Source organism: Microcaecilia unicolor, chromosome 11, assembly GCF_901765095.1.
Source record: "Microcaecilia unicolor chromosome 11, aMicUni1.1, whole genome shotgun sequence".
NCBI classification, from domain to species: domain Eukaryota; kingdom Metazoa; phylum Chordata; class Amphibia; order Gymnophiona; family Siphonopidae; genus Microcaecilia; species Microcaecilia unicolor.
The window spans coordinates 105,257,302-105,272,271 of record NC_044041.1 but is presented as its reverse complement, the minus strand read 5'-3'; the positions used below and the strand labels follow the sequence as shown (position 1 = coordinate 105,272,271).

At 47.7% G+C, this 14,970-nt stretch overlaps 1 protein-coding gene across 1 annotated transcript in view; it reads right to left on the bottom strand.

Moving 5' to 3' along the window:
• Window positions 1-14,970, bottom strand: part of LOC115480023 (mitochondrial import inner membrane translocase subunit TIM44-like) — a 129,758-nt gene that overhangs the window by 70,550 nt on the left and 44,238 nt on the right. Inside the window, exon 3 of the mRNA XM_030218406.1 lies at window positions 6,968-7,138. Within this exon, the coding sequence (XP_030074266.1) occupies window positions 6,968-7,138 (171 nt within the window). The remainder of the gene's footprint in view (window positions 1-6,967; window positions 7,139-14,970) is intronic.

Sequence of the window (14,970 nt, the reverse complement as noted above, 5' to 3'; positions counted from 1 at the left end):
GAGTTCCTCTGCTGGAAACGGGTACGTTGACCAAATCCCGCAGAGCGCCCCGGGCGATACCGGCGAGCTTTGCGAGAACGTGGCCTGGAAGAGGAGGGAAAAGAAGGACTTTTGGAAGAAGGCCTCGGCCTATCCTCAGGCAACCGTTGGGACTAGAGTCCCCTAGGTCCTTAACAATCTTCTCCAAATCCTCCCCAAATAAACTAAGGCCCCGAAAGGGTAACCTCACCAGCCTTTGTTTAGAGGCCACGTCAGCCGCCCAATGCCGGAGCCAAAGAAGGCGGCTGGCAGCAACCGCCATAGACATCTGCTTAGCCGAAGCTCTGACCAGATCATAAAGGGCGTCAGCCACAAAAGACAGGGCAGACTCCAGACGCGGGCCGATCTCAGCGAGGGAACTTGCTCCATCGGTGGGCTGCTCAACCGCCTGCTGCAACCAGGAAAGAAGGCCCGGGCTGCATAGGAACTGCAAATAGCCGCCCGTAAGGAAAGGCCCGAGATATCAAAGGACCGCTTCAGCGCGGATTCCACTACTACTACTATTTAGCATTTCTATAGCGCTACAAGGCATACGCAGCGCTGCACAAACATAGAAGACAGACAGTCCCTGCTCAAAGAGCTTACAATCTAATAGACAAAAAATAAATAAAGTAAGCAAATCAAATCAATTAATGTGAACGGGAAGGAAGAGAGGAGGGTAGATGGAGGCGAGTGGTTACAAGTGGTTACGAGTCAAAAGCAATGTTAAAGAGGTGGGCTTTCAGTCTAGATTTAAAGGTGGCCAAGGATGGGGCAAGACGTAGGGGCTCAGGAAGTTTATTCCAGGCGTAGGGTGCAGCGAGACAGAAGGCGCGAAGTCTGGAGTTGGCAGTAGTGGAGAAGGGAACAGATAAGAAGGATTTATCCATGGAGCGAAGTGCACGGGAAGGGGTGTAGGGAAGGACGAGTGTGGAGAGATACTGGGGAGCAGCAGAGTGAATACATTTATAGGTTAGTAGAAGAAGTTTGAACAGGATGCGAAAACGGATAGGGAGCCAGTGAAGGGTCTTGAGGAGAGGGGTAGTATGAGTAAAGCGACCCTGGCGGAAGATGAGACGGGCAGCAGAGTTTTGAACCGACTGGAGAGGGGAGAGGTGACTAAGTGGGAGGCCAGCAAGAAGCAGATTGCAGTAGTCTAAACGAGAGGTGACAAGGGTGTGGATGAGGGTTTTGGTAGAGTGCTCGGAAAGAAAGGGGCGGATTTTACGGATGTTGTAAAGAAAGAAACGACAGGTCTTGGCGGTCTGCTGGATATGAGCAGAGAAGGAGAGAGAAGAGTCAAAGATGACCCCAAGGTTTCGAGCTGAGGAGACAGGGAGAATGAGAGAGCCATCAACAGAAATAGAAAACGGGGGGAGCGGGGAGGTGGGTTTGGGGGGGAAAATGAGAAGCTCGGTTTTGGTCATATTTAATTTCAGGTGGCGTTGAGACATCCAGGCAGCAATGTCAGACAAGCACGCTGAAACTTTGGTTTGGATGCAAGGTGAGATATCAGGGGTAGAAAGGTAGATTTGGGAGTCATCAGCATAGAGATGGTAGGAAGAAGTGTAGATAGAAAAGAGGAGGGGACCAAGAACAGAACCCTGAGGTACGCCGACAGGCAGAGGGATAGAAGTAGAAGAGGATCCACCAGAGTGAACACTAAAGGTGCGGAGGGAGAGGTAGGAAGAGAACCAGGAAAGGACAGAGCCCTGGAATCAAGTGAGGACAGGGTATCGAGAAGTATGCTGTGATCGACAGTGTCAAAAGCAGCGGAAAGATCAAGAAGAATGAGGATGGAATAGTGACCTCTGGATTTAGCCAGTAATAGGTCATTGGAGAGTTTAGTAAGCGCAGTTTCGGTTGAGTGGAGAGGGCGAAAACCAATTGTAGTGGGTCAAGAATAGCATGTGAGGAGAGAAAATCAAGGCAGCGGTGGTGAACAGCACGCTCAAGTAATTTGGAGAGAAAAGGAAGGAGGGAGATGGGTCGGTAATTAGAGGGACAAGTAGGGTCAAGTGAAGGCTTCTTAAGGAGAGGTGTGACCACAGCATGTTTAAAGGCAGCAGGGACAGTTGCAGTGGAAAGTGAGAGGTTGAGAATGTGACAGATAAAAGGAATAAGAGTAGGAGAGATGGCATTAAGAAGGTGGGTGGGAATGGGATCAGAGGAACAGGTGGTACATTTTGAGGAAGAAAGGAGAAGTGTAGTTTCCTCAATAGTAACTTCAGGAAAGGAGGAAAGGGAATGAGGGGAAGGAGAGAGAGGGGGACGGACTAGTGGAGGGAGAGGTGGTGAGGTAGAGAAAGCAAGGTTTATCTTTTGAACCTTGTTGTGAAAGAATTCAGCAAGGGTCTGAGGAGATAATGAAGTGGGAGTTGGGGGAGGAGGCACCTTGAGGAGAGAGTTCAATGTGGTGAAGAGAAGTCGAGGATTAGAGCCAAGAGAGTTGGTCAGTTGGATATAATAATCCTGTTTGGCACGTAAAAGAGCAGATTGGAAGGAGGTCAGCATGAACTTAAAGTGTAAGAAATCAGCAAGGGCCCGAGATTTCCGCCAGAGGTGTTCGGCGGAGCGGGTACAGGAACGTAGGTAGCGGATATTAGAAGTCAGCCAAGGTTGGGGTTTTGTACGCCTTACAGGGCGGGTCATCAAAGGTGCAAGAGTGTCTAAGGCAGAGGATAGAGTATTGTTGTAAGAAGAAACAGCCTTGTTGACAGACGTGGATGGTGCCACAGTAGAGAGGAGGTTTGAAACATGGGAGGATAGAGATGAAGGGTCAATATCATGAAGATTCCTAGATAAATTAGATAGGATAGGACGGAACTGGGAGGGGGGAGATTTAAGTGTGAAAGTTATAAGATGGTGATCAGAGGAGGGTTGATCAGAGGCAAGGAAACTAGAAGGTGAACAGTTGGATTCCAGCCACCGGTCCTGCATATCTTTCAAAGCGACCCCTCCCTCCACCGGAAGAGTAGTCATTTTAGTCACAGCCGTGACTCAAGCATCCACTTTAGGCATCCCAAAGAGGGTCAACTGACTTTCCCTCAGGGGGTAAAAGTGACACATAGCCCTGGCCACATTCAAGGGACCCTCAGGGTCAGACCATTGAGCTGAAATAAGCTCTTGGATGGAAGCATGCACGGGAAAAGCCCGAGAAGGCTTCTTAGTGCTAGTCTTAGACGCCAGAGGGTGGTGGTGAATGGAATTCGCTCGGAGGAGGGAAAGGTGAGTAGTGGAGTGCCTCAGGGATCGGTGCTGGGGTCGATTCTGTTCAATATATTTGTGAGTGACATTGCCGAAGGGTTAGAAGGTAAAGTTTGCCTATTTGCGGATGATACTAAGATCTGTAACAGAGTGGACACCCGGGAGGGAGTGGAAAACATGAAAAAGGATCTGAGGAAGCTAGAAGAATGGTCTAAGGTTTGGCAATTAAAATTCAATGCGAAGAAATGCAAAGTGATGCACTTAGGAAATAGAAATCCACGGGAGACGTATGTGTTAGGCGGGGAGAGTCTGATAGGTACGGGCGGAGAGAGGGATCTTGGGGTGATAGTATCTGAGGATTTGAAGGCGACGAAACAGTGTGACAAGGCGGTGGCCGTAGCTAGAAGGTTTTTAGGCTGTATAGAGAGAGGTGTGACCAGCAGAAGAAAGGGGGTGTTGATGCCCCTGTATAAGTCGTTGGTGAGGCCCCCTGGAGTATTGTGTTAAGTTTTGGAGGCCGTATCTTGTTAAGGATGTAAAAAGAATTGAAGCGGTGCAAAGAAAAGCTACGAGAATGGTATGGGATTTGCGTTACAAGACGTATGAGGAGAGACTTGCTGAACTAAACATGTATAGTCTGGAGGAAAGGAGAAACAGGGGTGATATGATACAGACGTTCAAATATTTGAAAGGTATTAATCTGCAAACGAACCTTTTCCAGAGATGGGAAGGTGGTAGAACGAGAGGACATGAAATGAGATTGAAGGGGGGCAGACAAGAAAAATGTCAGGAAGTATTTTTTCACGGAGAGAGTAGTGGATGCTTGGAATGCCCTCCCGCGGGAGGTGGTGGAAATGAAAACGGTAACGGAATTCAAACATGCGTGGGATAAGCATAAAGGAATCCTGTGCCGAAGGAATGGATCCTCAGGAGCTTAGTCAAGATCGGGAGGCGGGGCTGATGGTTGGGAGGCGGGGATAGTGCTGGACAGACTTATACGGTCTGTGCCAGAGCCGGTGGTGGAAAGCGGGACTGGTGGTTGGGAGGCGGGGATAGTGCTGGACAGACTTGTACGGTCTGTGCCAGAGCCAGTGGTTGGGAGGCAGGGCTGGTGGTTGGGAGGCAAGGATAGTGCTGGGCAGACTTATACGGTCTGTGCCAGAGCCGGTGGTTGGGAGGCGGGGATAGTGCTGGGCAGACTTATACGGTCTGTGCCCTGAAGAGCACAGGTACAAATCAAAGTAGGGTATAAACAAAAAGTAGCAAATATGAGTTATCTTGTTGGGCAGACTGGATGGACCGTGCAGGTCTTTTTCTGCCGTCATCTACTATGTTAGTCATCCTAGGATTAACAGAAGAGGCAGCGCCCTCGTCAGGATCTTCAATACCTGTAAGGCATCAGAAATGAGAGCTGGCAGCTTGTCGCGGTGGAAAATCCAAACCGTTTTAGGGTCATCCAACTCCTGTGGCAAGCAGCCATCCTCATCTGGATCATCAGTCCGTGAGGGCCTGCCAGACCCCTCCGACTCCCCGAAACTAGACCACGGGGGACAACAGAGTAAAGAGTCCCCCTCAGACGTGGTATTCACTCATCTACGCTTAGCGTCAGCCAAAAGCTCGGGGGAAGAAATAAAGTCTCCAGCAGACTCTGGGCTATAAAGAACCGGAGGCAACCCAGACCGACAGGAATTGTCAGGAGCCTCAAGCAGTGCTCTTTTTAACTCTTTAGCCTGGAGAAAAGGCGGCTGAGGGGTGATATGATAGAGGTGTACAAAATAATGAGTGGGGTAGAGCAGACAGATGTGAAGCGTTTGTTTACGCTTTCTAACAATAATAGAACCAGGGGACACAAGATGAAATTAGAATGTGGTAGGTTTAAAACAAATTGGAGAAAGTTTTTCTTTACTCAGCGCGTGGTTAGACTCTGGAACTCATTGCCGGAGAAGGTAGTGACGGCAGCTGGCCTTGCTGAGTTTAAAGGGGGTCTGGACAGATTCCTGAAGGAAAAGTCCATTGATCGTTATTAAATTTTGGGGTTTTGCCAGGTTCTTGGGGCCTGGATTGGCCGCTGTCGGAGACGGAGTGCTGGGCGTGATGGACCTTTGGTCTTTTCCCAGCGTGGCAGTGCAAATGTACTTATGTAACATAAAAGCCTTATGCATCAGCAGCACAAATTCAGGGGAGAAAAACTCACTCTGTACATCCGTCCCCACATTGGGGGAAGTGGAGGCAAAAGCTCCTCTAGAAACCTCGAAACGAGGCGTCCCCCTGCACTCAGACCCCTACGCAACTGCGAGGGTCGAGTCATGCGGCGCCTCCAAGATGGCGGCCGCTGCCAACTCCGGCGGGCGGGAAGAATCACCGCCCGCCATGCTCGTGCCAGCATTAGCATCTTGGCAGCATGTGCTGCAAAGCCCTGCTGCTGACCTGCGTTTCCCACAGTGGGAACAGCACTTAACCCCTTCAGCAGCCATCAAATACAGAAAACAAAATGGTGCCTTTGCGCCAAAACTTACCCCGCACAGAGAGCTGTTAGCGGGAACCTCCCCGGAGGAGCTGGGCACCACTCTCACCTCAGGAGACCGAGTCAAACGAGCTGCGGTCAAGCTGCACCGAACCAGGAGCTCAGGAGAAAACCTCTCTCTGTTTTGTTTTTTTTTTACTGTGAGGAAAGTAAGAGGCAGGCAGCCACAGAGGAACTCCAGGAGGAGGGGGAGTGGGGTAAGGCAGGGACAGGGAAAACCAAGTATACCTTTAAAGTGGGCACCACCAGCCACAACACCCCTGCTCTACTGGCAAAGCACAGGAGCCACCCCAGGCAGAAATCCAGGAGTTGAGAAGCGACGTCCACACCTGCTGGGAGACAGAGTTATACTGAAGGCAGAGGGGGGTTGGGCGTTGTAGAATACCATGTGCTTTCAGTGTCCTCTATCTCCACCTGCTGGTAGGTGGATACAACCCATCAGTTAATGGATTCATCTGTTGTTGATGACAAGGAATGTCATGCTGTACACACTAGCCCACTAGTAATACTAAAGAGGAATAACAAAATGCCTGTAACATTAAATGGGGAGACAGAGAAGGAGACCTGCAAGGCTAAAATTAGTGGCTAGTGCTAAAAGTTTTTCAAATCAGTGAAGAGTCAAAGGAGTTCTTCCCTGATGCATGCACTGCTAAATGGAGACCTGCCCATCTCCAGGTATCATTTATGTGCACTGCCAAGAAAGTTTGTGCTTTCCCCAGACTGTATTCAGCATATAATGTTAAAGGACGACTGGCCCTTTTCCCAGACTATATGTAGCACTACGGATTGATCTTTGCTCAGGCTGGATTCAGTGTGCATCAGGCTGCAAATCAGTGTTTATAGTGTTTGAGGAAAAACAGGTTGAAATCCTATACTCTTAAAAGAAACTTGCTGGCAGAAAGACAATGAGACATCCATCAAGTCCAACCTCCTTCAGAACGCTCAATATTAAATCCAGGGTGCTGGCATACGAGAAGGATGACAGTACCAATAAGAAGATTAGGGACGAGGGACAGCAATGTGACTGTAAGCTTTTAATCACGTGTTACCACTTTAGCAATAATTTCTCATTTCAGCCCTCCAGTACAGTCACTATTTGACCATACTCATGCCCAGCTGTTCTACAACCAAATTCCAGCAGACACAGGGAGCTGAATATCACAAAGATGTCCACAAGAGGCACCGTATAAACAGCATACACAGTAATGGTATACTTACATATTTCCTCCGTGCTTGCTGCAAAGCATCAGATTCCTCTAGTTTTTTTGCTTCTTCTCTGAATTTTTTTATGCTTTCTTTCATCTCTTTATTCTTGGAAAGCTCCTGCTTGATGTTGTCCAGGAATCCCGATAGAAATCCTTTCCTTCCTTCAGATGCATAATATCGGAACTGAAAAAAAAAAAACCCCACCGATGATCCTTTTTTTTTTATTATTACATTTGTACCCCGCGCTTTCCCACTCATAGCAGGTTCAATGCGGCTTACATATTATATTCAGGTACAGGTACTTATTTGTACCTGAATTTAGAAGCAACAGTTAAGTTCTTTACAGAAAGCTATAGGGTAGCATGGATCTCCAACACGTAAGAAGAGTTAGGAGAGAGCTTCCCAATCCTGTCCTAGGGACTTCACAGCCAGTCGGGTTTTCAGGTTATTTACAACAAGACGCAAATTCTCTCCTATATGTTCACTTAAACCCTGACTAGCTGTAAGGTCCCCAGGACAGGATTGAAGTCTTGAGTAGGATAATCCACAGCACAACAGCCATGAGACGCAAACTGATCTGGTCTTGCAATCCAGAGGTGGCCAGTTCAAATCCCACTGCTGCTCCTTGTGATCTTGGGCAAGTCACTTAACCCTCCATTGCCTCAGGTACAAATGTAGATTGTGAGCCCTCCTGGGACAGAGAAATATCCAGTGTACCTGAATGTAACTCACCTTGAGCTACTACTGAAAAAGGTGTGAGCAAAATCTAAATAAATAAATAAATACTTGTGATACAATAATTCACTGTTCTATTCTACAACTGGTTTAAATTGATAGCCATTTTGTAATGGTTCAATTTCTGATACTGCTGTCATGGCATTCCAGGACCAATGTAAAAAATAATTCCAGACCTGCTAGGCTTTCATTGACAGAGGGTGGGTAGTTCACACTAGATGGACTCTGTAAACATTAGACAGAGACTGGTGTGGAACAGTCTGCTTTTAAAGCAAAATTTCTTTTTGTCCTGCTAGATCTGAGGCTCTCAACCTCAATCCTTGGGACACAACCAGCCAGTCAGATTTTCAAGATACCCACAATAGCTACCCATGAGAAACCGAAAACCCTACCACCCTTGTATGCAAATTCTCATTATATTCATGGTGGATATCTTGAAAACCAGACTGGCTTGGTATATCCTGAGGACTGGGTTCAGAATCCGTGGGCTAGACTAGTCCAGACAAGTGGGTTATATCCCCAATCAGCAGGTGGAAGTAGAAAGGATGACACTTAAAAGTAAAATCACCAGTACAAGTAGTGGTGCAGTGTGGAACTTAATATTTCCTCCAGCAGATGGTACAGGTTGGACTGGTGCAGCTAGATTCTTCTTTTTAAGGACTCCCTCCTATGGTCAGGGCCCAGAATCTATTGTCCTCCCTGGTCAAGTTAGAGAAGCTTTTCTTGCCCTGTCACTCTGACCCTTTACCTGTGGGTTTGCGCTTTAAGGAGTGGCGGCATAGGTTGTACAGGACCCTTGCCAGCAGGAACACTGGGCCTATATGTCCGCCTCCCTTTAAATCTCATTGGATAAAGACCGCACCACCCCCCAAAAAAAAAAAAACCAACAAAAAAACCCCCACACTTCAGAGGCTGTGGGCTTCCACAGAGGCAGAACGGGACAGATGATCCCAGTCAGGTGGTGGTGGGAGGGGGGTCAGAGTTTCTGTGAGAGAGGTCAATGGCATGATTCCTAAGTGCTGTGGGGCCTGCAGTAACTGCCAGCTTTCCAGACCTGCTGGCTCGCTGTGCCCCAGTTGTGGTGGTGTTGGATGTATCAGTCAGCTCAGAAGCATTTTTTAAAATTTGAGGTCTTGCAGTTCTTGCTACTGGTGCTACTTTCTTTGTGTGTTCTTATCAAGGTCGGAAATATATTTACAAGGACCTATCCTATTTGGAAACCTTTTAGTGCAAGTTGGACAGAAGGGAAAATGGTAAAACTAGAGGACATGAATTGAGATTGCAGGGTAGCAGACTTAGGAGAATGAGCATCTCAGTCCCCAGTGGAGGTCACAGCAAGCCCTGCTCCTGGCTCCATCACCCTTCGAGAACGCTGGCTTAGAGAATGAGGCTGTCAGCCTTTTGTCACCAGGGTGCTCAGAACCTCGAGAATCTAGGGAGCTCTTTCCAAGTGAGAAGGGTGGATCTCTGACAGTGTGGCTTTTCTGACAGGAGGAGCTGCTTGCCCTAAATGTAGGTAATGATAGCCCGCCAGCTGACTCCGGAGAGGTCCACAGATGGGGACCCCATCATCCTGGCTCTACCCATTTCCCAGAGGGGACTTGGAGAAACTGTTCTCCATTCCCAAGTTCGACACACTGTTCATGGCAGTGATCCCCATGACAGGAAGGTGGAGATGCTCCAGAAGCAGGGCTTCAAGGAAACTGCACTTGTGTAGGCAGTCATTTGTGATGGCTATGATATTACAGCAGTCCTTCACTGGGTGCAACAGCAGTAGCTTTCCCACCTCCCCAGAGATGGCTCAGCTGGAAAAAGAAATGGAATTCCTGACTAATGTGCTCTAGTTTGCATCAGTTCAAGGACAGTGGCTCTGGAAATTGGGTGGTGGATTCAGCCTCTAAGATGCATCTAAGCAAGCTGCCCTTGAACGCTTTCCATTCAGTAAAGAACTTGTGGGGGTGGGGGGGGGGGGGGAGACATGGCTACAAGCACCTACTGAGGACAAGGCACTCGGGTAGTAAAAGTCAGCTCTGGAACTGGGGCTGCTTTCATTCCTTAAGAAAGGCAGCCAGGGGAAGCCTGGCCCCCAAAGGCAAAAGATCCCCAATAAAAGGTCAGGTGGAAAACACTTCCTCTTTCTGCAGAAGTGGACCCTTATTACCTCGGTCATCACTGTATTTTTATTTATTTGTAGTATTTATACCCCACTCTTTCCCGCTAATAGCAGGTTCAGTGCGGCTTACAGAGTATGGAACAAGGTATCAGAGAGACAATACGAAGTATGTAGCAATGTATCACAGAGATAATACAAAGTATGATATAATGTATCACGGAGATAACAGCTGTATAGAGTGGGACAATAGTGAAAGATGTGGGGAAAGGATTGGGATGTGGGCAGTCTTGGTGTTATGGACTGCATACTAGAATTAAGTAGGGTCGTTTGGGTAGGCTTGTTTAAAGAGGTAAGTCTTCAGCAGCTTACAACAAAAAATATCAATTATTTGTTGTAATTGATATTATAAATTGCTTTAATGCCTCAGTTGTGCTAAGCAGCATATAAAATTAATAAATCAAACCAAACCAGCGGGTCTTGAGAGTTTATGGACCCCATTTCAGACACCTTTATGGTATCCCCTCTGCAGCAGCCCCATCAAATGAAGGGTAGTGGAGGATATCCTCCTCTGTCTGCTTCAGCCGGGTGCTGTGGAGCCCATGCCAACTAAGCAGCAGTCCCTAGGGTGTTATTCATTTATTTTGTGGTCCCCACAAAAGCAGAATTTCTTTCATCCAATCCCTGATCTAAAAGGGGTTAATGCTTTATTCTGGGTTCTGTGCTTCCATATGGAGATGTTACACTCCATTATAGCCTCAGCGTATCCAGGCACGTTTGACCTTCTAGGACCTGGCTAAGGCGTATTTTCACATCCCCATCCAGGAGGTGCACAAGCGTTATTGCGCTTCTGTTTTCTAGGCAGGCACTTCCAAGTTCAGGGCCCTTCATTTGGGATTGGCCACCACCCCCGGATATTCTTAAAAGGTCATGATGGTGGTTGCTGCCTTCCTCCATGAGGAAAGGATCTGAATCAGACACAGCCAGTCATTCAGGTATTAGAGGCTGGGCAGTCAATCACCTAAAGGCACCCGATTCCCCTCCCACGAGTATCTTGGGGTCCAGTTCAACACCTGGCAAGATCAGTGTTCCTTAATCATGAGAGAATGGTAAAAGATCCAATCTTAGAAAAAAATAATTATGTGCTCCAAGAGCACAGGATTCCAGAAAGCACTGTCATCACAGTAGAGCCCCCCGTCCTCTCCATGTTCTTCAAGGGTCAATTAAGATGGCAGGAGATCCCAGCTTATTTCTTGATACAAGTTCCCCTGGCCCCATTAGAATGGGCAGTGGTAGCAACCAATGTAAGTCTCAGGGGCCGAGGTGCCCACTGCAAGGGCCATTCCCTCCAGGGGATGTGGTCAGTGACAGAGGCCTCCAAGGTCATCAATCATATGGAGGCAAGGGCCATCAGTTCAAAAGATTCCTCACCATTGTCCAGGGGAAGGCAGTAGAAGTGCAATCAAGACAATGTGATGGCAGTAGCTTATGCCAAAAAGCAAGACAGAACCAAGAGAAAAGTTGGTGGCTCAAGAATCCGGTTGTACAGCTAGGTGGAGTCTCACCTCCTAGCAATTGCATCAATGCATACTGCAGGAGCAGACAACTTGCAAGCAGACCCTCTCAGTCACAGGGCTCTAGACCCGGGGAGGATGGGAGCTGAGCGATCCTGCCTCCCTGCCTCTCAGCTATTAGTGCCCTGCTAGGATGTTCCAAGGTTCGACTTGATAGCAACTCCGGAGAAGTACTAGCTTTTCTTCACTAAAAGAGTAGCAGCAGCATCAGTGGGGATCAATGTACTGGTGTAAGCGTGACTCAAGCAGCAGCCCCTCTATGCGTTTCCTCCTTGGACCCTGATTAGTCAGGTGTTGGAGGATTACAACTTGCCCATTCTTGGTAGTCCCACTGGCCCCAAATTGGCCAAGGATCCTTTGGCAAGCACATCTAATGGGTCATCTGGTAGACTGGCCCCTTCTACTTTGGAGGGGGCAGAGCCTGCTGACTCAGGGGCTCATTGTGATGAAAGATCCAGATTCCTTTTGATTTAGATCCTGGCCCTTAAGGTACCACATGAAGTGCAGAGGTTACCCAGCAGCAATGAAGATGCAGTTGATGTCACACAAGTCTTACATCTGTAGAGTATGTCAGGATATGGAAAACCTTTCAGTCATGGAGTATTTTTTTTGGGGTGGGGGGGCTCTTCTTTCCATGGAAGGCGAACCTGTCTGCCATACTGTTCTTTCTTCAAGAAAGGTTTGACCAGGGTTTGGGACTCAGCTCCCTGCAGGTTCAGGTTGGCGTCTGTGTCTTGTTTCAGAGGTTCAGTGGGAGGTAAGTCTTTGGCAGCCCAGCCATACATGGTCCAGTTTTAAGGGGAGTTAAGCATCTTCATCTTCTTGGGATTTGAACTTAGTCTTGTGGGCCTTATCAAGTCTTCCTTTTGAACCCTTGAAAAACACATCCTTGAAGGAGGCAATGTCCTTCTGTGGATTAGGAATTGATTACTGGACAGAAAACGAGGGTAGGTTTAAGTGGCTATTTTTCTTAATGACGGAGAGTGAATAGTGGAGTGCCACAGGGATCTGTACTGGGACCGGTGTAAATAATCTAGAAAACAAAACGACAAGTGGAGAGACCAAATTTGCAGATGACAAAACTATTCAAAGTTGTCAAAACACATGTGGATTGTGAAAAATTGCAGAAAGACCTTATGAAACTGGAAGACTGGACATCTAAATAGCAGATGAAATTTAATGTGGACAAATGCAGAGAGATACACATTGGGAAGAAAAATTTGAATCATAGTTACCTGATGATAGGGTCCACCTTAGAAGTCAGCACCCAAGAAAAAGATCTAGGTATCATTGTAGACAATACACCAAAATCTTCTGCCCATTGTGCAGCTTGGTTGCTGCCAAAAAAGCAAACAGGATGCTGGGAATTATTAGGAAAGGATGCAAAATAAGACCAAGATTACAATGCCTCTGTAGCACACCTTGAGTAATATGTTCAATTCTGGTCGCCATATCTCAAAAAAGATGTAGCGGAATTAGAAATGGTTCAAAGAAGAGCAACCAAAATGATAAAGGGGATGAAACTTAGGTAGTTTGGAAAAGAAATGGTCTATAAAATACTGAGTGGTGTAGAACAGGTAGAAGTGAATTGATTTTTCACTCTTTCAAAAAGTATAAATACCAGGGGACACTCAATGAAATTGCATGGAAATACTTTTAAAACAAATAGGAGGAAATATTCACTCAAAGAATACTTAAGCTCTGGAACTCGCTGCCAGAGGATGTGGTAACAGCGGTTAGCAAACAGCGGTTAGCATATCTGGGTTTAAATAAAGTTTGGACAGGTTTCTGGAGGAAAAGTCCATAGTTTGTTATTGAGATGGACATGGGGGAAGCCACTGTTTGCCCTAGGATTGGTAGCATGAAATGTTACTACTAATTGGGTTTCTACCAGGTACTTGTGACCTGGATTGGTCACTGTTGAAAGCAGGATACTGGGCTAGATGGACCATTGGTCTGACCTAGTATGGCTATTCTTATCGCTCTCCCTGAAGCCAGCCTTTTTTGGTGGCCATTTGTGCTGTGTGCTGGATTTCTGAGCTGCAGGCCCTCATACTTGGAGGATTCAGTTTCTATTTGCACAGTGTCTTCTTTGTTACCAAAGGTGGTTTCCCCCTTCCGCGTGAATCAGGTGATTTTGCTGCCTACATTTGCTCAGTCTCTAAAGCCAGGTTCTGATCATACACTCCATAAACTTGATGTGCTGCTTCATGGTTCTCATAAAGAGGCGTCCACATCGATAGCTGCTAGATCAAGGCTGCGATAGAGGCGGCCTGTATTTTGGCTCAGAACGTGGTCCCAAGTGGCCTTTGGGTGCATTTGACAAGGGCTCAGACAACATCCTGTGCACAAGTTCAGGCAATGTCTCCAGAGGATATTTGCAGGATTGCGACTTGGTCCTTCCTGTATTATTTTGTGAAGAACAAGATTAATGTTTGAGCTAGAGGTCATAGTACCTTGGCAGAGCAGTTGTGCCTTGTTTTCCTCCCACCCACAGGGAAAAAACAAAAACAAAAAATTTTTATACATCCCATTGGTATGGACTGGTCTAACAGGATGAAAAGGAAAGTGGATTTAATCACACCCATTAACTTTCTTTAGTCGTGCTAGACTAGTTCAAAATCCTGACCTAGAAAAAATGGGTTTAGGAATTGTGATTGTGGCTGTGATGAGGACTGGAGTTCCATTTCTCTTTGCTGCTCAATTCTTCTAATTGCTGGATTTCCTTGGGTGGTTGAATGCGCCCCTTGGGATTTCATTCTGCTTGGGCAAGAGCATACTAACAAGTTCCAGACTGCACTCCTTATATCGGTGGTGTCACTATAAAGTGTCTTCTTCTCTGCCTCCCTCTGGTCAGGAGACATAACTCACTGAGGGCAAGATGCATCAACCAAACGTAAAAAAATGTAAAACGTAAAAGTGCTTACCGAATTTGAAAAAACGAAGAATGCACTAAAAACACACCTCAGAAATGTTCGGTACGGTATTCAAAAGTTGGATGCATGAATACCTTTGGTAAAGTGTCCCCTGGACGTCCGTTATGGACAGCCTTTAAGGACGGCCTTCGCCCCCCCCCCCCCCCCCGAGGTCGCCGTGATTTTAGGCAGCCCCTGCCCCCCTCTCTGTTTCTAAACAGCTCCCGCCATCCTCCGCCCTGTGCCCCCCCCCCCCCGCTGCCGCTCTCCCCCTCCACCGGGCCCCCCCCCTCCGTTTTACCGGGCCCTTACTTACATCAGATGAGGGCGGGCCCTGGACGAAAGAAGGGATGTCCGAAGACTCTTCAGCGTAGAGGATCAGCTGTTCTTGCCCTCGCAGCCTTCACACAGAGGTGAGAGGCGCTGCGAGGGCCCGGTAAGACGGAGGGGGGGCGGCGGCGACGACCTCAAGGGGGGGCCGAGGATGGCGGGAGCTGTTTAGAAAGAGAGAGAGGAAGGAAAGAAGGGAAGGGGCCGTGGCTGCCTAAAATCATGATTTTTTTAATGCAGGGGGGAGTGGGGAGCAGCAGCGACCTCGGACGGAGGGGCAAGGACGCCCACAAGGACGTGTTATGACGTGTCTGTATGACAGCTCCGGCCTTACCGACATCTCTGACCACA